Source organism: Podarcis muralis, chromosome 7, assembly GCF_964188315.1.
Source record: "Podarcis muralis chromosome 7, rPodMur119.hap1.1, whole genome shotgun sequence".
Classification (NCBI taxonomy): domain Eukaryota; kingdom Metazoa; phylum Chordata; class Lepidosauria; order Squamata; family Lacertidae; genus Podarcis; species Podarcis muralis.
In genome coordinates, this window is record NC_135661.1 from 81,767,359 (window position 1) to 81,788,351 (window position 20,993).

At 46.9% G+C, this 20,993-nt stretch overlaps 3 protein-coding genes across 5 annotated transcripts in view; all 3 read right to left on the reverse strand.

The window, feature by feature from the left end:
- Positions 1-20,993, reverse strand: part of LOC114603344 (hemicentin-1-like) — a 136,442-nt gene that overhangs the window by 105,087 nt on the left and 10,362 nt on the right. The window lies entirely within an intron of this gene.
- LOC114603347 (uncharacterized) lies at positions 683-9,432 on the reverse strand. 2 transcript variants are annotated; one of them, XM_077932230.1, is made up of 6 exons: positions 9,029-9,432; positions 7,534-7,905; positions 6,255-6,362; positions 3,649-3,752; positions 3,007-3,048; positions 683-1,248 (listed from the first exon to the last, which is right to left on the reverse strand). In XM_077932230.1, exons 1-6 carry the CDS (start codon positions 9,063-9,065, stop codon positions 1,201-1,203), a joined length of 711 nt encoding a protein of 236 aa, XP_077788356.1. In that variant the 5' UTR covers positions 9,066-9,432; the 3' UTR covers positions 683-1,200. The 2 variants fall into 2 exon arrangements, with proteins under 2 accessions (XP_077788356.1, XP_077788357.1); XM_077932231.1 differs by lacking the exon at positions 7,534-7,905.
- On the reverse strand, positions 10,596-20,086 carry LOC144328496 (cell adhesion molecule CEACAM21-like). Its single transcript, XM_077932228.1, has 7 exons — positions 19,800-20,086; positions 17,371-17,742; positions 16,299-16,571; positions 15,421-15,540; positions 13,414-13,496; positions 12,570-12,611; positions 10,596-11,019 (listed from the first exon to the last, which is right to left on the reverse strand). The coding sequence occupies exons 1-7, from the start codon at positions 19,858-19,860 to the stop codon at positions 10,972-10,974; spliced, it is 999 nt and encodes a 332-aa protein (XP_077788354.1). The 5' UTR covers positions 19,861-20,086; the 3' UTR covers positions 10,596-10,971.

Sequence of the window (20,993 nt, forward strand, 5' to 3'; positions counted from 1 at the left end):
GCACATGGGGACTTGCCGAGCGAGCAGCTCGGTTCGGGGGCGGCTCGTGGGCCTTTTAAACGACCCCTGTGGGCTGCTTGTGGCCCATGGGCCTTAGCTTGCCTACCCCTGTGCTAGAGATATGGTTCTGCAGTTGATGGATAGCAAAGAGGAATGAGGAAGGAGGTCATTCTTGTCCGGAACCTGCCGGGGGGAACCAGGCAGCAGATGAGTGACCCTCACAAGAGGAGAGACTTCTTCTCAAGAATAACAGACCCTCCTCCAAGTGTCCCTATTTTCCAGGAGTGTCCCAGATTTAGAGAAGACGTCCCGGTTTCTGATTTGATCCCTGAATGTCCCACTTTTCCTTAGGACATCCCTATTTTCATTGGGGAAATGTTGGAGTTATCTGACCCCCGGGCTGTCTGAAGGCAATCCTGTATAAGGAAGGTTTTTTTTTAGTGTTTAATGATTTATTATGTTTTTATATATGTTGGAAACTGCCCAGAGTGGCTGGGGCAACCGAATAAGATGTGTGGGGTATAAATAGTAAAATTATAATTATGGAATGGGACGTCGCTATTTTCATCGGAGAAATGTTGGAGAGTATGGAATGAGGTCTCTTTCTGGATCATGAGAACTGAACTGCAGCCATGCTTCTAAATTTTCACTTATCCAAACTTTGAAATGACCGAGCTATGAGTGCCAGAATGCATATATTAGGTGAAAGTGTGCATTGAAAAGAATTGATCCATGGAAATCTCAGGAAACCATGCATCATATTAAGAGAAATTGCTTGCAAGATTTAGAACATCCTTCAAAATGGCGTACAAAAATGTGTCCAGTAGGAGAAAGATGCTGGTGGGTTTTAATGAGGATTTGCCCGCTTCCTTTCTTCCCCCTCAGCACCAATCCTTTAGACATGTAAGGTGTGATTCCATTTCGGTCTGGCCTTTTCCAGGGAGAGGTTCCCTCGCGTCTCTGTCTCAGTATCTGCAAGTTGTTCCCATCATGCAGCACGAAAGACCCTCAGGAACCAAGGCTGGCTCCTGTGTTCAGAACAAGGACTAGGATTTCCAGAAGGATTAAGCCCTGAAGAGAAAATGTCCTGGTCCCGACAATCACTTGGCAGCAGCTGAAAGGTAGAAATTTGAAAGGGAAAGAGGCTTGGCGGCCCCAGAGAGGCCTCAGCAGTGGAGAGAAGGTTGCAGGGCCCATCTGTTATCTCTTTATCTCTTCGTAGACAGACCGGGTTGTGGGCTGCAAGTCCTAAAGAGAAAATGGAGATGGCTCAGGTGGAAGCCACAGACACATTTTCAGTTGCAAATTACCTTCATTCTGCATGAGGTAGGGCTCATCCATTCTCACCTTTGCACCACAATTCTAGGCACACTGGCTGGACTTACCAGGTCCAGTAGCAACAAACAACAAAGTTGTTATATTTTTCTTTTGCCTCGCCAGTATCCCCACAAAAACTTGCTTCTAACCATCGAATTGGAGCAAACGGCGATGCACAGAGCCAAAGGTGGATGTGTATAAGCCAGTCACCCCCAAACTCGGCCCTCCAGATGTTTTGGGACTACAACTCCCATCATCCCTAGCTAACAGGACCAGTGGTCAGGGATGATGGGAGTTGTAGTCCCAAAACATCTGGAGGGCCGAGTTTGGGGGTGACTGGTATAAGCCCTTTTACTGTGTCTCATTTGAATGGAATCAGGGCCGTCTTAAGCATATGTGGTGCTGGAGTGGAAAGATCCGCCCGGTGCCCCCCCCCCAGGTTGCCCAGAGTTGTCGACCTTTTTTAGGGGGGGAACCCCAAAGTTGTTTTTAGGGTGGGCCGGTGAGGCGCGCACAGCAGAGTTGGCCAGCCGCCTCAGCAGCAATGGAGGAGCCTGAGGCGGCAGCAGTAGCAGCAGCAGAGCAAGGGGTGGGCACCTGGAGGGGCGGGCAAGCAGAGCCCAGCACAACAACAGTCGAGTCCGAGGCAGCTGAGCGAAGCCGGGGACATCATGTGAGCAGCGTTGTGACGGCCTGGGCTTCAGGCTCAGAGGCTGAACCTGAGGAATCCCAGCCTGCACAGGAGTCCCCGCCTCCAGAACCAGCTGAGCCGGGGCTGGGGCCTGAGCCTGAAGGGTCCTCACCTGTGCTGGATCCTCAGGTGCAGGCACCAGCTGAGTCTGCTCTGGCTCCTGGGGTGATGGAGGACCCATTGCCTGCAGGTGCTCCACTCTCAGCCCCGTCAGAGGAAGCTGAGGTTGCCTCTGGGTCCGGTAACCCTCCAGCCTCTCCTGAGCTGCAGAGGCTCAGGGCAGAGAGGCGGAGGGAACTAAGTTCCCGCAGGAGGAGTGCTTGCCTCCAGGCCAGGAGAGGCGAGTCACCTGTGGACCGGGGCCACCCTATGCCTCGGGGCAGATAAAAGTCAGTCAGCCCCAGTCCCAGGTTGTGGGAGCAATGTTGTTGGTAGCCTGTTCCTGCCTGAACCCTGTCCTGCTCTTCTGCCAGAGTTCCTGACCCCACCCAACTCCCCGCCTTGGACCCAGCTACAGCTTTGACGGACAGCCTCCATACTGCACCATTGACCTTGGACTGGACTTGGACCTCGCCTCTCGGTTAGCCCCCCGGGACCAGCACAAGTGTGCACTGGGTGGGCCTCTCGACAGCCTGCCAATCCCAGGCTCGCAGGAGGGTGGAGCTGGCAGCTGCCTCAGTGCCTCGCTCGCCTGCAGCAGAAGAGCTGTGGTGCTCTAATAGGCTCTGCTCCACTTGGCGGCGTCTGTCGGCTCTTCCCAATCCAGACTCCAAATCTCAGCCCCGGACTCTCAGCCTGGCGCCCCTGAGAGATGGGGCCCGGGTGCCCCGCACCCCTAGCGCCTATGGGTAACACGGCCCTGCATGGAATGCAAATAAACTGCAAGCCCATGTAGATGCCGCTGCATTGATGAAGTGTGATAGCTGCCAAGGGGCTCCTGCCAACAACAGATATTTGGAACATATTTGACATTTGAAGCGCAAGGGATTTCCACTCACCAGATATACATTGGCAGCCTCAGAGGAGCTTTCAGGCTCAATCTGCAACAAAGAGAAAAAGATGGCAAAGATCATTCACCAGTCACAAAATTGTAGAGTTGGAAGGGGCTGTTATAAGAATTTGAGGTCTTGAATATATGAATTAAATCTTCATAAATTTACAAGGCAAACACATACATAAGTATATAAACCACGTGTCTGAATTTCATCGGGCGCATCCCCCTCCCTGCCGCCTGAAAGGGTAAATTCAGATGAAATTGGGGAGGGGGGGATATGGGCTTGCATTTCTATGTCAATGGGCGCTCTGAAATAACTACAGTGGTGCCCCGCAAGACGAATGCCTCGCAAGACGAAAAACTCGCTAGACGAAAGGGTTTTCCGTTCCGCAAGACGAATTTCCCTATGGGCTTGCTTCGCAAGACGAAACGTCTTGCGAGTTCTTGCGAGTTTGTTTCCTTTTTCTTAAAGGCGCTAAGCCGCTAAGCCGTTAATAGCCGCTAAGCCGCTAATAGCCGTGCTTCGCAAGAGGAAAAAACCGCAAGACGAAGAGACTCGCGGAACGGATTAATTTCGTCTTGCGAGGCACCACTGTACATGCTTGAGTATTTATCTCATGACAAATACCCACCCCAAGTCACTTACCTCAGGCTTTCTCTGTCCTGGTGGAAGAACATTCTCATATATTTGAGGGGTGGGTGTGGCCGCAGAGGTTGTGGTAGAAGTTTTGTCTTTCCTATGACGGACACCTGTAGGCAGGAAAGTCCAGGAATAAAGTCTTAACATGGAACAGGATCGGCCTGCAACAGCAGTGTAACATCAAGCAATATTCAGCAAAATGATTCCCTTACTCAGTTTTCTGTATTCTTATGCGTCTTGCATATTGTAAACCACCCCGTGATCTTTGGATGAAGGGTGATATATAACAACAACAACAACAATAGGGCAATGCTATTGGAAAGAAGTGGGTCAAACTAATGGAGAGGACATAGAAGTGTTTAGGATAATTTAGGAAGTTGTTATATGGACCACGATTGGCCAGAATAGCAGGGCATTAAGGCCTCTATACCTGGCGAAACTGTCCAGCTATTCCACTAAGGTTTTTTTTTTAAAAAGTTGAATTTTCTGAGTTCTGAAAACAACAACCCCCCAGTAACTGAATAAGCAATGCAAGAGGTGTGTTTGAATGAAATGCAGCCCGGACACTGAGGTCCAGCGCCGAGGACCATCTGGCGGTTCCCTCACTACGAGAAGTGAGGTTACAGAGAACCAGGCAGAGGGCCTTCTCGGTAGTGGCACCCGCCCTGTGGAACGTCCTCCCATCAGATGTCAAGGAAATAAACAACTATCTGACTTTTAGAAGACATCTGAAGGCAGCCTTTTTAATGTTTGATATTTTATCGCGTTTTTAATATTCTGTTGATAACCGCCCAGAGTGGCTGGGGAAACCCAGCCAGATGGGCGGTGTATAAATAATAATAATAATAATAATAATAATAATAATAATAATAATAATAACAACAATTAATAATAATAATAATAATAATAATAATAATAATAATAATAATAATACCATTTATAACAATAATAATTCCACAGAGTGGAAGCAACCTGGGTTCCTCATCTGCTTCCTGCCCCATAGCAGGAAAAGCACCAAAACAGTCTGGAAGGTTCTAGTGGTTCGGCCTGTTGCCAGATGATGGACTGGCTGAGGACCCCAGGGGCTCAGAAGGGTCTTCCTTAGGCCAAACCCAGCTGTGCTGCCACTTCCCTTTAGTCTCTCAGGCAGCTGTTTCAGCAGTGTGTGGGTGCGCTGTGGCTTTTGAATGGGAGCCAAGCTTGTCTGTGTGGCCCCAATGGTTGGTGTGTGTGTGTGTGTGTGTGTGTGTGTGTGTGTGTGTGTGGAGGCCACCAGCAGCTCAATGAAGAGGGACCCTGAGCTATGCATACGGTAACGGGACCCCTGAGCATTGGGTCCAGTCATGACCGACTCTGGGGTTGCGGCGCTCATTTTGCTGTATTGGCCGAGGGAGCCGGCGTACAGCTTCCGGGTCACGTGGCCAGCATGACTAAGCCGCTTCTGGCAAACCAGAGCTGCGCACGCAAATGCAATTTACCTTCCCTATTTATCTACTTGCACTTTGACGTGCTTTCGAACTGCTAGGTTGGCAGGAACAGGGACCAAGAAACGGGAGCTCACCCCGTCATGGGGATTCAAACTGCCAACCTTCTGATCGGCAAGTCCTAGGCTCTGTGGTTTAACCCACAGCACCACCTGCATCCCTTGAACTATGCATACCCTTCAACATTTGTCCATTGAAAATAGGAACATCCATTTCCATAATGGTAATTTTACTATTTATACCCCACCCATCTTACTGGGTTGCCCCAGCCACTCTGGGCAGCTTCCAACATATATAAAAAAACCCATAATAAAACATTAAACATAAAAAACCCTTTCCTATACAGGATTGCCTTCAGATGGCTCGGGGGGTCAGATAACTCTATACCCTCCAACATTTCTCTGATGAAAATAGGGACAAACTAGTCCACATCCTCCAACATTTCTCCAATTTATTTATTATTTATATGCTGCCCATAAAACTTTAAAAAAAAAAAAAACAACACCATCCCTATACAGGACTGCCTTGAGGTGTCTTCTAAAAGTTGTATAGTTACTTATCTCCTTGGCTCGGGGGTCGCATAACTCCACACCCTCCAATATTTCTCCGATGAAAATAGAGACGTCCTAAGGAAAAGTGGGGGACGCGGGTGGCGCTGTGGGTAAAAGCCTCAGCGCCTAGGGCTTGCCGATCGAAAGGTTGGCGGTTCGAATCCCCGCGGCGGGGTGCGCTCCCGTTGCTCGGTCCCAGTGCCTGCCAACCTAGCAGTTCGAAAGCACCCCCGGGTGCAAGTAGATAAATAGGGACCGCTTACTGGCGGGAAGGTAAACGGCGTTCCGTGTGCTGCGCTGGCTCGCCAGATGCAGCTTGTCACGCTGGCCACGTGATCCGGAAGTGTCTGCGGACAGCGCTGGCCCCCGGCCTCTTAAGTGAGATGGGCACACAACCCTAGAGTCTGTCAAGACTGGCCCGTACGGGCAGGGGTACCTTTACCTTTACCTTTAAGGAAAAGTGGGGCATTCTGGGATCATATCAGAAATCGGGATGTCTTCTCTAAATCAGGGACGTCCCGGAAAATAGGGACACTTGGAGGGTCTGAACCATGGAGCCAGTGCTGGTGTTACTCACGGAGGAAGACGTAAGTCAGGGTTCCCGTCAGCACCAATATCGCAGCCAGAGATCCGATAATGGTCCCAGCGAGGGCTCCAGCAGAACCGGAAGTAGGAGAAGCTAAGGCTAAGATGGGGAACACAAGCAGAGCTCCCAATCCTATTTAAAATAATTACCGTAATTTCTAATAATCCAATAATCTGCTGCTAATAAATAATAATAATAATAATAATAATAATAATAATAAATATTTATACCCTGGCCATCTTCAATAGCCACCAAAATCTGACGCCTGAGGCAGATATTGTGCTTTCCCTAGCGCTAGACAAGGCAAACAACAAAAGGCTTTCATGTGTTCCAGGAGAGGAATCAGGAAGTCAACATCAGACAAGAGAAAGTCGAGAATCCCAGCAGCTCCTCCCTCCAGCCTTGCTGGCTCTTCTGTTCAGCTATAACACGGGTAGGCAAACTAAGGCCCGAGGGCCGGATCCGGCCCAATCGTGTTCTAAATCTGGCCAGCGGACAATCCAGGAATCAATGTGTTTTTGCATGAGTAGAATGTGTCCATTTATTTAAAATGCATCTCTGGGTTATTTGTGGGGCATAGGAATTTGTTCACCCCCCCCAAAAAAAATAGTCCGGCCCCCCACAAGGTCTGAGGGACAGTGGACCGGCCCCCTGCTGAAAAAATTTGCTGACCCCTGTGCTATAACATTTCCTGCAACATTGAGTTAACAGGAAGGTAGACCTGTTTAGGGAAGCTTTTAATGTTTGATGTATTACAGTATTTTAATATTTTTTTGAAAGCCGCCTAGAGTGGCTGGGGAAGCCCAGCCAGATGGGTGGGGTATGTATAAATAAATAAATAAATAAATAAATAAATAAATAATTGACCTGAAAACTGAGATTATGGTAAAGGAGAGGAAAAAGGAAGGGAAAGAGACCTCCCCTTTGAGCAAAAGGCCCATTCTATGGAGTTGAAAAGAGAGCTTTCAGACTAGCTATCACATTGTGCTGGGAAACTAAAAGCCGAAAAGAACCATCCCACAGCTGGAACCTAAAGGAAAACTTATTTTCCAAACCTTCATTATTTGCTTGTGATTACTGAACTCAGCAGTTGTGCCTGGGCTTCCCTAGGGCGGTAGATGTGCTGGGGGCAAGTTCATTGGAGGATATAATAATCATAATTCTAGCCAGGAACTGAACCGAGGACACAACTTTGGAGGGATAAAAGCAGGTTACTTCTAAAGGCATCAAGTTCACCTCTTAAAGATGGGAAAGGAAGCGAGATTCATACCTAAGACAGTTAGGTTTGCATTCCCTGTTTTGTGTATCACAGGTAAACCCACTGCCAATGTATACATTCCCGAGTCATTTAGCCTTAAAAGTGTGATGCGAAGGGAGAAAAATGGGTCTACAGTCTCCCTCCCTGTGAAGGCAGGTCCATTTAGCCGATCCTCAAATGGAGCTCTGGCATAGGTAAATATACGATTTTTGTTTTCAAGTGTCCCTCGAAACCAGGTGCAGCTGCGGTATTGCTTCAGATCAACACTTCCTGGTGTTAAGGTGACACTCTGTCCTTCTCTCAGCAAATTTGGGTCAACTGTGATGTGTATTCCGGTCTTGCCCTGGGCTTGAGTCAGCAGGAAACAAGAACTCAGGATGGAGGCTGTGTTGTGGAGAAGAAAACAAAAACACCTGTACTAGGCAAAAATATATACCGTATTTTTCGCTCTATAAGACGCACCAGACCACAAGACGCACCTAGTTTTTGGAGGAGGAAAACAAGAAAAACAATATTCTGAATCCCAGAAGCCAGAACAGCAAGAGGGATCGCTGCGCAGTGAAAGCAGCAATCCCTCTTGCTGTTCTGGCTTCTGGGATAGCTGTGCAGCCTGCATTCGCTCCATAAGACACACACACATTTCCCCTAACTTTTTAGGAAGGAAAAAGTGAGTCTTATAGAGCAAAAAATATGGTATATATGCTGCTGCCAATAGTCATGAAATTTGATTCAGTTCACATGGAAATCAGTCTCTCAGATTTGCATGTCCCAAAACAGTACAATAATGAAAATAAAGACATCCTTCCAAATTCTCACTTTACTGAATTTTATGATGTGGTTCCCCTACCAAGTTGAATATTGCGGAGAAAATTCACATAAATGTGAAATATGTTCTTAGAGGAACATAATATACAAAAGTGCATTACATTAGAAGAACTTGCTTCCGAAAAGTGTGCGTTAGTCAAAACTGCACACAAAAGCATGTTTATTCAGAGAAATGCCCACTAATTTGCGGAACAATTTCAACGAGCATTTAAAAATAAAATCACAAATTGCTTCAAAGTGCGGAGAACTGAGTTTGAGATTGGAAAAACGGGATAGGGAGAAAATCAAAACTGACCCCTACATGGAAGTACGTAAATTCCATTAAACTAAACAGGGCTTTCTTCTGAGTCAACATGCGTGGGAATACACCGTACATCTGTTTCTATGTTGCTTTTGTGTGTGTTCAACTGCATGCTTGCAAACTTCCTTCTTTCTGCATTGGTCTACAATTTTAAAAGAAACCACTTGTTGCTGTTATTGTTGTTGTTGTTGTTGTTGAGGATCCATGGGAAGGGATGTTGTCAAAGGGGTCTGCTCCCACTCCTTCTTCCCTCCTCTCTCTTATACAAATGGACACAGCCACAGGGAATGCAGCCACAAAGAAAAAGGGAGACCTGTTGCGCTTCCTTTTCAGCACCTTGCCAAATGCCTAGGCTTTCTCTGACACCCCTGTTTGCCTCACCTGCTAGGCTCCGATGACGCTCCTGCCTCCTCCCCATTGTGGGACTTCCTGGGTTCCTCCGGCCGCTCCTGCTTCCAACTCAGCCGCCAGTGACCCCCAGGTCACTCGCTGTTCTTGGCTGGACCCTTCACCCCAATGAGACAGGAGGCTGGGTGGGACAACTCTGCTTTCTTGCCCAGAGAGGAGTGTAAAAGCTGCGGTTCTGCAAAGACGAATGGGGAAGGAAGGAAGGAAGGAAGGCTGCTGCTGGGGAGGAACTACACAGCAAATGAGGCAGCTTCAGGAGAGGAGAGGTTTTCTCACATTAGAGGAAGGGAAAGTGTCAATCAGATCCGGTGTGGGGTAATGTTTTCGGGCAGAGGGGTGCATTGCCTCACGGACAAGCTTCTGGGACACACACGTCAGTGGGGATGGGGGGTGGGGTGGTGGATGCAGTGAGAGGCTACATTCCAGCAACACAAGGGTAGCTTTCTTTCTTTCGCAGCTTGATTGTACTAAATGGCTCAGAGGTTTCCTTACAATCTCAAGGACCGCCAAACCCCTTATATCCCTGCTCAAGCATGGAGATATCCAAGGGAGTCTCTGTCTGTGGTCCACCAAAGCTCGCAACTGTAGGGCCATAAGAACCTGCCCCCCCCCTGCAAACGGCCTTTCTGAGAAAGGAGAGGTCCGTCAGGTGAACAAGGCTGGCATTGACGGAACAGGCTCAAATGTTTATTATTCAAGGTTGTAAAGAGATAAGCAGAGTCAGGAATGCACACTGCCGTGGCGTGGTGGGGCTGGTGGGGCCATTGCAGGAAGGAGGGGGCGGGGCAAGCCTATGTAAGGACATAGGAAGTTGCTATAACTTTCGATTTCCCAGATATCAGGTGGTTTTACAAGAAATCAGGTGGTATTGTATTCTGCAAATGTATAAAAAGTGGGCGCACCCTGCAGATTGTGCAGATTGCGAGCTTATCGCGCTGTGCCTTTGTCCTGCATATGCATTTCAAATAAATCCTGTTGAATCCTGCAAGGTTGGTGAATCTGTGCTCCGGGGACCCAATAGCAGATATGGAAAATGTCCAACACAACTACTAGAAGCCATACCTTTGGTGACCTAGGCCCGAGCCTGTGGAACTCCCTCCCACATGAGAGCAGACAGACATTATTTTTACAGGTGACCAGGCAGAGGACCTTCTTGGTAGCGGCACCCGCCCCGTAGAATGCCCTCTCATCAGGTGTCAAGGAAATAAACAACTATCTGACTTTTAGAAGATATCTGAAGGCAGCCCTGTTTAGGGAAGTTTTTAATGTTTGATGTTTTATCATGTTTTTAATATTCTGTTGGGAGCCACCCAGAGTGGCAGGGGAAACCCAGCCAGATGGGCGAGGTATAAATATTATTATTATTTATTATTATCACTCAACTGCAGGTGTATGACAAAGACTTTCTCATTCCAGCAGTAGTGTTCAGGGGTGTAGTGTGTGTGCATATAGTGTGAAAATATCATGGAAACATGGATTTTATTGGGGGGGGGGATACTTGAAAATGTGAACATTTGTCAAAACTATTTGGAAAAATGTGTATATCACATTAAATTTATTATATTTACATATATATAATGCAGGCGAATTTTCATGAGGAATTTCCCTTTTCTTTCTTCCCCCCTCAGCATTAATCCTTTAGTCACACAAGATGCAATTCCAAGGATTTCTGCCTGGCCCTTCCAGGAGGAGTTTCCTTTGTGTCTCTGTCTCAGTATCCGCAAGTCTTTCCCAGCGTGAGAGTCCCTTGGGGACCAAGGCTGCTTCCTTTGTTCAGAACAAGGACTAGGATTTCCAGAAGGACCTGCCCTGCATTTACTCAGCACCATCTGAAAGGAAGAGATCGGATCAGGGAAGAGGCTTGAGGGCCCAGGAGAGGCCTCAGCAGCGGAGAGGAACTTGCTGGGTCCATGTCTTTATCTCTTTATCTCTTCGTAGACGGAAGGGCTTCTGGGCTGCAAGGTCTAAAGAGAAAATGGAGATGGTCAGGTGGAAGCCACAGAGTCAAATCCATCTTTGCTTTCATTTGTTTTCCTGGCCAGCGTAAGAATACATTTATATTCTTGGAATGGGACGCGGGTGGCGCTGTGGGTTAAACCACAGAGCCTAGGACTTGCCAATCAGAAGGTCGGAAGTTCGAATCCCCGTGACGGGGTGAGCTCCCGTTGCTCGGTCCCTGCTCCTGGCAACCTAGCAGTTCGAAAGCATGTCAAAGTGCAAGTAGATAAATAGATACCACTCCGGCGGGAAGGTAAACGGCGTTTCCGTGCACTGCTCTGGTTGCAAGAAGCGGCTTAGTCATGCTGGCCACATGACCCGGAAGCTGTATGCAGGCTCCCTCGGCCAATATGAGGGAGATGAGTGCCGCAACCCCAGAGTCGGCCGCGACTGGACTTAATGGTCAGGGGTCCCTTTTTATTCTTGGAAGCAGCACAACTTGTAAGAAGAGAAGGAAATCAGAGCAAGTATCTTGAAGGCTTAAGGTCTATACTTTCAGGGAACTTGGGCGTCCTCTGCCTGGAATTTGGATAATTAGGAATACAGGGCATGCCACTGTGAATTTAACGCGAAGGAAGGATTTCAGGTCCAGTTCCCGAAGGGCTTCTTTTGCAGTGTGAGCAGAGAAAAGCTTCATTTGCTGAAACACCCATTTCCACCTGACTCTACAACCCTTCAGGAGACTTGCACACCTTTGCATCTGGCCATCTAGGTGTATACATTTCTGTTCTGGAGGGAGAAATCCCTGCTTGAAATCTGGGAGAGCAGCTACCATTCAATGTAGGCTTTACTCGGCTTGAGAGATTAAAGGGGTGACTTGGTATTCGGCCACTTTCTGTGTTCTGTTGGGTAGGTACATGAGGAAGACAATTGCCCATCAGGCCCTAAAATGTACGAGGCCATCTTAAGGCCAGCTTTCTGAGTTGTGTCTGTAACCCTGGGTGTGAGAGCCGCTGGTCGGCTCTTGTTAATACAGTGGTACCTTGGTTCTCAAACCAAAGTCTGTTCCCAAACCAAAGCGTTCCAAAACAAAGGCACGCTTTCCCATAGTAAGTAATGCAAAATGGATTAAGACATTCCAGACTTTACAAACAACCCCATTAAACAACAATTTAACATGAATTTTACTATCTAACGAGACCATTGATCCATAAAATGAAAGCAATGAACAATGCACTACAGTCACATAATCAGTAGCTGAACTGTGTTCCACAGTCACCAAAACAAAACAAAAGAGCCGCAAAATTAAAAACGCAAAATAAATAGTAAAAACAGACAGACCTCAGCATAACACTCAAAACGGAAGTGTGGCACTCAAATCAGAAGTGTAACACTCAAAACGGAGCATATTTGGCTTCCGAAAAACATTCGTAAACCAGAACACTTACTTCTGGGTTTGCAGTGTTTGGGTTCCAACTTGCTTGAGTACCAAGGCGTTTGAGAACCAAGGCACCACTGTAACAGATATTTTGTCATATTTGGCATTTCCAAACATTCTGAAGCACAAAGGACTCACCTCATATGTGTTGGCAGCGCTGGAGGAATTTTCAGGATGAACCTGGGTCAACGACAAAAATATGTTGAAGGTAGCACTTTACTGTAGCCCTGATGCCGAGTTCTTGCAGTGTGTCAGTGCAGAATTCTGAGAATTCTATTTTGATTATTATGGCCAGTTTCAAATCTGTGGCCAGCTGAACTTGGCCAGTTCCATTTTCTTAAGACCCACATTTAGGGGCACCTTAGCAGACGCTGAAACAGGGAGTGTTTTTCTGAAAACAAAAAGTTCTGTTTTTTGTTTTGTTTTTTAAACCCACTTTTCTTTCGCATCTTTGTGACTTAATTTGTCATTCCTTTCTGTGCTCCGCTGTTTAAATCCTCTGGATCATGGAAATGGCACCGCTCATCTGCTCTCAAGGTCAGCTAAGTTAGCACTGAAGCAAAAAATAAATGTTAAACAGCATGCAAAAGCGGGAAAAGCTTGAGGGTGCCTCTTAACCCACAATACTTAGTACTCTAAATAGGTCAAATCATGTTTTTTCACATGGCCAGAGACCTGGTGCCAAATTCAACTGCAGTCACTAATAATAATAATAATAAACCGCTCATCTGCTCTCAAGGTCAGCTAAGTTAGCACTGACGTAAAAAATAAATGTTAAACAGCATGCTATTGTGGGCAATAGGGTTTTTTTTTTTTAAAAAAAACTTATTGAATTTCCCCTGAAAAGAGGAAACCCAGCTCAAAGGGGTCTGGGGTGGAGATGGCATGGCATTTAGATGCTGTTGGTGGCTGGTGGATGCCATGCTTGAGGTGGCCCCATCTCACCCCAAACGACCATCTGGAGGCCCCCTGAGTCACTCACCTGTCCAGCTGGAAGAACGTTCTCATATATTTGAGGGGTGGATACAACCTGGGTGGAAGTTTTGCCATTTCGACGACAGACACCTGGAGGAGGGAGAAGTCTGGGAATAAACTCGTAATGTGGACCTCATATCCTACAACAGACCTTACAAATCTACCCCCGAGAGCAGGGTAGCATCAAGCAAACTGCAGCAAGACCATTTCTTGATGCTTTTTAAGAAGCATTTGTTTGAGTCTTGTCGTTAGCAAGAAGGAGAACTGAAGGTTATTGATATTGATTGATTGCGTCCTATCCCACCCTGTTCTCCAAGGAGCTCAGGGTGGTCCACACAGTTCTGCTGCTCTGCATTTCAGCCTCACAACAACCCTGTGAGGTAGGTTAGGCTGAGAAGCAACAACTGTTCCAAGGTCCTTTGTGGCCAAGTGGGGATTCAAACCCTGGTCTCCAGGTTCCCAGTATGACACTCTATCCATGACACCGTTTCTTACACCAGTGTGCTGTAGTGGTTAAGAGTGGTGGACTCGTAATCTGGTGAACCGGGTTTGCTTCCCCGCTCCTCCGCATGCAGCTGCTGGGTGACCTTGGGCCAGTCACACTTCTCTGAAGTCTCTCAGCCTCACTCACCTCACAGAGTGTTTGTTGTGGGGGAGGAAGGGAAAAGGAGATTGTTAGCCGCTTTGAGACTCCTTCGGGTAGTGATAAAGCGGGATATCAAATCCAAACTCTTCTTACACAGGCACACATGCTAGTCCCCCAACAGCTTACAGCCTAAAGGAGGTGACTCATTTAAATGTCAGTGCACTATGCCAATCATTTGGGGTTCCTTTTCCAGTCAGCAGAGTCACCCAGAAAGTCTTCTTGGAGTTCAGCTCATGTGTTGGTGAATTCCCACGTGGGAATAAACACCTCACCCATTTCACTTCAGCTTATTGCAGAATTAAAATTGCAATTTATAAAACTATTGGTCTAAGGGAAATAAAGTAAAACTATATACAGCGAATCATCTCTCCTCTCTTCACTAGAGTGTGTGAGTTGGGACCATTGGTGTAGTAGGAGATTAGCAGCTCAACTTAACGATGCTAGTTGGCATGAGAAGGGGTTAAGACCACAGAGCTGTATTCCTGATAGGCAGACCATAGAGATGTACTTGGGAGAGAGGGCTCTGTGTGATTTCATTTCCCCACCTCCCCACCCCTCTTCCTTCAACCAGCAATGAGGGCTCCGCTTGCTCCAGCTCGTACACATGTCTGAGGCTGTTTTTACTGTAAATATAAGTATTTTACCTGCATAGTTTGTTTACTGCTGCTGTTGCAGAGAACCGATGCATGACTATAGGTAAGTAAATCATATTTTAAACTTACTTCCAAGTCTGTTGCCTGATTCTTTGTCAAGAAAGGTAAGCAAGGGGGACACAGCTTACGTTGTAGCTGGGCTTTATCCAAAGAAGGCTTCACAATTCTTATGCTTTAATTTTCTGCTAAGGATGGGATCTTAAACTCTGTTCAGCTTGTGCAAGTGGGTGCCTGGAGGTAAGGTAAAGGTAAAGGGACCCCTGACCATTAGGTCCAGTCGCGGATGACTCTGGGGTTGCAGTGCTCATCTCGCTTTATTGGCCGAGGGAGCCGGCGTAAAGGTTCCGGGTCATGTGGCCAGCATGACTAAGCCGCTTCTGGCGAACCAGAGCAGCGCACGGAAACGCTGTTTACCTTCCCGCCGGAGCGGTACCTATTTATCTATTTGCACTTTGATGTGCTTGTGAACTGCTATGTTGGCAGGAGCAGGGACCGAGCAACGGGAGCTCATCCTGTTGCGGGGATTCGAACTGCCACCCTTCAGATTGGCAAGCCCTAGGCTCTGTGGTTTAACCCACAGCGCCACCCGCGTCCCTGCCTGGAGGTATAAATTGCAATTCATATATCCTCTCCTAACTAGTAAAACTCATCCCACAGTTGATAGCACCATGTTGAGAGCATCCTGCAGTCCACGGCCAGCTCTGGTTTTACTCACGGAGAAAGATGTAAGTCAGTGTTCCCACTAGCACCAATATCACAGCCAGGGACCCGATAACAGTCCCAGCGAGGACTCCAGCAGAACCAGAAGAGGAAGAAGAAGAACCATCTGAAGAATCTGAAGAGCAAAGGACTTTTTATCCAAGATTTTGCATTAAATGTTGACCATAATCTAGCCTCTCATCTCTCCCTCTAAAAGCACTAAAGGAAGGAAAGTCAATATTTTAGAATTACCCGGCTTTGGGGGCAGAGAGGCAGCAGCATGTAATGTCCAGAAATGGATGCAGCTCTTCCTGGCTCACATAAGGTTGGCTAGAAAATAAGCCAAGGTGTTGCTCTCCAAAAGGTGAGAAATAGTTCTTCCCCAAACTCAGTGCCCAGTCTAGTGATTCTTTCTTTCTTTCTTTCTTTCTTTCTTTCTTTCTTTCTTTCTTTCTTTCTTTCTTTCTGAATGTTTTTTATTAAAGATTTTCTTGGTTTATGAAAGAACATGCATTGTCTCTTTTTTCACGTTGTAGAGTCTTTTTTATCACCTGATGTGAGACACTGGTGCTGCACAAAACCCAACATACACCCTACATATTACCACCCAACCCCCTCTCCCCACCTCCTTCTTCCCCAGTCTAGCGATATTCTTTGATCCTTCCAGCTCCACCAAGCTTTTCTCCCACACTCAGCTATGTGGGCCGCATAACAAGCTATTGTTACGATAGGCCCTTTGAGCATTGAAAACAGCTGTCCCATACGTGTCAACATTTCTCTGATGAAACATCGTAATCTACCTCCACACATAAAGCGATAGGGAGTTAGAAACCACTAGCGTGGAGAGCAGAGTCAGGAGGAAAGGTGTTCCTGGTTTATTAGTGGATTACTCACATGCCATAGTTATCTTACTGGGGTTGCTTGTAGCATTACTGACAGGGTTGACTGCCTGACACATATAGATCCCTTCATCCTCTTTGGCGATGCCAGTTAACATGAGGGTTCGGTTCCAGTCAGAAAGCCCAGTATTAGATGGGACAGGATTACCATCCTTGAACCAAAGGATGGAGACGTCAAAGTGGTCAGAGGTGTTGCAGTGTAAGGTGACAGTTGTGTTCTCTGCCACTAGGGATTCTGTCGGCCGCAGGACCGGGTTGGAGAGGATTTCTGCAGACAAAACAGAAAGACAGTCATCATTTGTGTGTCCTCATGGTCACTGAATCTGGTTATAGTCTCTTTAAGAGAAGCCATCAAAGAAAGCCACTTTGAGCCACTGACATGTGTTGTTGTTGTTGTTTAGTCGTTTAGTTTTGTCCGACTCTTCGTGACCCCATGGACCAGAGCACGCCAGGCACTCCTGTTTTCCACTGCCTCCTGCAGTTTGGTCAAACTCATGCTGGTCGCTTCGAGAACACTGTCCAACCATCTCATCCTCTGTCGTCCCCTTCTCCTTGTGCCCTCCATCTTTCCCAGCATCAGGGTCTTTTCCAGGGAGTCTTCTCTTCTCATGAGGTGGCCAAAGTATTGGCGCCTCAGCTTCAGGATCTGTCCTTCCAGTGAGCACTCAGGGCTGTTTTCCTTCAGAATGGATAGGTTTGATCTTCTTGCAGTCCATGGGACTCTCAAGAGTCTCCTCCAACACCATATGTTGGTGCATATTAATTGGTTTAAAAATGCTTTTAAATGAATATAATTCCCCCTCCCCCCAAAAAACCCCTCAAACATTTCCCCATTGAAAAGCTAAAAAGGCAGTTGCAAGACTAGCATATTCTGATATAGTTTTCTGGTGAAAAAATGAATAATTTTGTAGGGCCTCATTCTTGGGGCAGAGGAATTGTGTTTAGGACAAATTAATGAGCCCCCCCACCAAGGGGGAAGGCACAGAACTCTCCACCTCAGAGCTCAGCAGAGGAGATAGATTTGGGTGCATAAGAAGTAAGAATGACTGGAGAGCAAGTTAACATACCTGAAACGGTGATGTTTGTATCCCCTGTGTTGGTAACCCCAGGACCTTCTGGTTTAAATGTATAGATTCCAGAGTCATCTGGCTTTAAATCTGTGATGTAAAGGGAGCAATCTGGCTTCACAGTTTCCCTGCCAGTGTAGGCAGGTCCCCCGATCTGACCACTATATGGAGGTCTGAAAAATGAAATAATTATGTTTCTTTCTTCAACTGCCCCTCTGTACCATTTGCAGCTGCCAACATTCTTCAGATCAAGACCTTCTGGTGTTAAGGTGACACTATCTCCTTCTTTCAGCACTTCTGGAACAACTCTGATACTTATTCCAGTTGTCTCCTGGGCTCGAGTCAACAGGAAGCAGGAACTCAGGACGGAGGCTGCAGTGTGGAGAAGGAAACGAAAGACATGTTCTGCTAAAGAAGAAGAAAAAAGGCTTCCAACCTCTGCTGAAATGTCACGGCACACTCTAAATATCCCAGTTCCTAACAGTGTTTCCGCCCAAGAGCTGTCCTGCAAACACCAAGTGTAGCCCTTACTTTATTGAGCAAGCAAGAAGGCAGTTCTTTTCCTGGCAGCTCAGCCTCAGCCTTCTTCCGGGGCAGACATGAAGAAAGGGGAAGCGCTCTTGCATTTCCCCTTCCAGGACCCTCCCATGTTTCTAGCTAAGCAAACATTAACATAAAGGGGTCCAGTGAAGGAGGTCTGGGCATCTGTCTGTGTTTACCTCCTTCAGGGACTGAGGATGATTCCTTTCTTTTCTTTATAATTTTTCATTTTTAACAAATGAACATAATAATCTGATTTATAAATCCTTTATGTGCTTTCACCATACCACAAATACACATGCCAGCCAAATGTATTATCATGACATTCCAAGTCTTTAATATGTGGATTCTTCAGTGACAACCATTCCTTCAACCAGCACAGACAGGAAGCTTCATAATATAATCTCATATCCGACAGGGAGAAACCTCTTCTCTCTTTCTCATCTATCAATATTTTATATTTTACTCTTGGTTTTTTCCCTTTTTTCCCTTGCCAGGTACCTTTTCGCCATTTATTTCAATAATTTCAATCTGTCTTGCCGGTATTGATTGAAACAAAAATAACATTCATTTTAATAAATGATTCCTTTCTTCACACAAAGTGCTCACTGGGCACTAAGAATCCTTCTACGATTTTTCTTTTTAAAAAAATTCCCCCAGGGATCCAGCCTGCTCCTTAAGTACTACCTCTCTACCTCCTCCAGAGCTGCTTGTCTAGAAGGGTCTGAGGCATTGTCAAAGTCATCATGTAACCATACCCTCCAACATTTCTCCAATGAATATGGGGACATCCAAAGGAAAAGCAGGATATGCCAGGCTCAAATCAGAAACTGGCTTCTGTAAATCGGAGACTGTATCTGGAAAACAGGGACACCTGGAGGGTCTATATGTAACTCCATCTGCAGTCTTTCAGAACACTTACCAGAAACCCCTGTGGAAATGGGGGCCTGATTCTGCGTCCAAGTAGGCAGGAAACAGAGGGTGAAGAGGTGCGGCCCTTAGTGGGACTTGCCAATTTTGCATTTCAATGCAAGTTTAAGTACATATTTAAAATGCATTTTCTTGCAAATTAACACAATGGTCTAGTTTGAATTCCTGAGAAGGACACCACAACATGGAGGAGCATGAAATCTGGTAGTGAGTGAGGTTTAGACCTCTGCATTAGTCTGAGAGCTGCAGATCTATATTAGAACTAAAAGACCAAATTCCTCCAGCATCCCCATCCTACCCCCCAAGCTCAGCTGCATGTAACTCCAACTGCTTCCCTCCAGTGCTCTTACCAGCAACCCCTTTGGAAATGGGGTCCGGAGTCTGCATCCTAGTAAGTAGGAAACCAAGGGTGTAACAGGGTGGTCCCTAGCATATAAATACATGTTTTAAAAGTTATTTTCATTCAAAACAACACCTTCCTCTAATTTGAATTCTTGAGAACTGCACCACAACATTTGGAGAAGTATGAAATCGGGTGCAGAGTTAGGTTTCGACATCTGCATTAGTGGGAGAGATACTGTTGTTTAGTCATTTAGTCGTGCCCGACTCTTCGTTACCCCATGGACCAGGGCATGCCAGGCACTCCTGTCTTCCACTGCCTCCCGCAGTTTGGTCAAACTCATGCTGGTAGCTTCGAGAACACTGTCCAACCATCTCGTCCTCTGTTGTCCCCTTCTCCATGTGCCCTCCATCTTTCCCAACATCAGGGTCTTTTCCAGGGAGTCTTCTCTTCTCTTAAGGGGATGGCCAAAGTATTGGAGCCTCAGCTTCACGTTCTGTCCTTCCAGTGAGCACTCAGGCTGGGAGAGATACATATCTGTGCTAAAAGACCAAATTCCTCCAGCATCCTCAACTCCCCCCAAGTAAGTCCTCCCCATTGCAGGGTGCTGATCTCTCACCTGCTAAGGGCAGCATCTTCCAGGAGACCTTCCAGCCATGGGATCTGCGTGGCCTGTCCATCTTGTAGGTGCACTTCCTGGAGGATTGATTTGGCTCTCTGTCCCTTGACAGCTCGTGCTCTGGGGTCTTTCTCTGCTCCTAGCCTAGTATCTGCTTCCAGCACCACTGCCGGCTCCGAGTTAGTCTCTGATCAGAGAAACAGGAACTTGGCTGCTGAACTTTCAGCACTGGGTTTCCCCCAAAGGGTTGGAAATCATCCAAACAAAGCTCTTTCATTAACTTCCTCTTATCCCCTTACTAGCCAATCCAATCCCTGAACTATTTGCTCAAATACAACTCAGCAGCACCCGCCTCAAAAAAACGACAGCAATGATGCAGTGCGGGTTGCAAGAGTACAAAGAGGGAGACTGAAACCGAGAGTTGAGTTCTTGCTGCAACCTTTGAACAATTATAGCAACACAATTCTCTCTTTGTTTTCCAGCATTTTTCCTCATCGTCCAAGACTTGTGGTTGATGTGGAGCAAGAGAGGAGGTCACTACCACCATTGAGACTTGTGTTTTGGTACCAAAATAAGGCCTTTCTATCCCTTTCACCACCTCCTTTCTCTCTCTGTCTTCCATTGCTCTGTTCCTCCTGATAGAGTTCCTATGTCTCTTGCATGTGCACACCCCCTGGGTACGATTTGGATGTCCTCTCAAATGACTAAAATGGACCAGCTACTCCTTGGGTCTTTCTTCCCCATTTCTGCACATGTGTGATGTTGAGATCCTGTAGACCAGGGTGGTTCAACTTTTCATAGCAAGTGGCCCGCAAGAAGACATTGGCAAGGAACCCACAGTGTGCACACTGCCTTGTCACATGGGGAAGGGGGTCGGGGGAAAGTGAGGCCAACATTTGATGGCCCTGCCCAGCCCTCACACTGCCTTCCTAAAGCCCCCCAAGTGAGGTGCTGGGCTTTGGGTGTGGGATGTGATCCATGAGAGGCAGTCAAGTACAACATTCCTTGTAATGCTAGAGAAGACATGCGAGGGAATGTTTGGTCCAGCCAGTCGAAACTTCCTGTTCCTCCTGGCTGGAGCATCCTTCCTTTTGCATGTGATAGACGGTGGGTGTGACCTAACCTGTCCAGGTAACAAAAGGACGAGTCACACAGCACACCTCTCTCTTTTTGACCAGCTTTTAGCTAGAACTG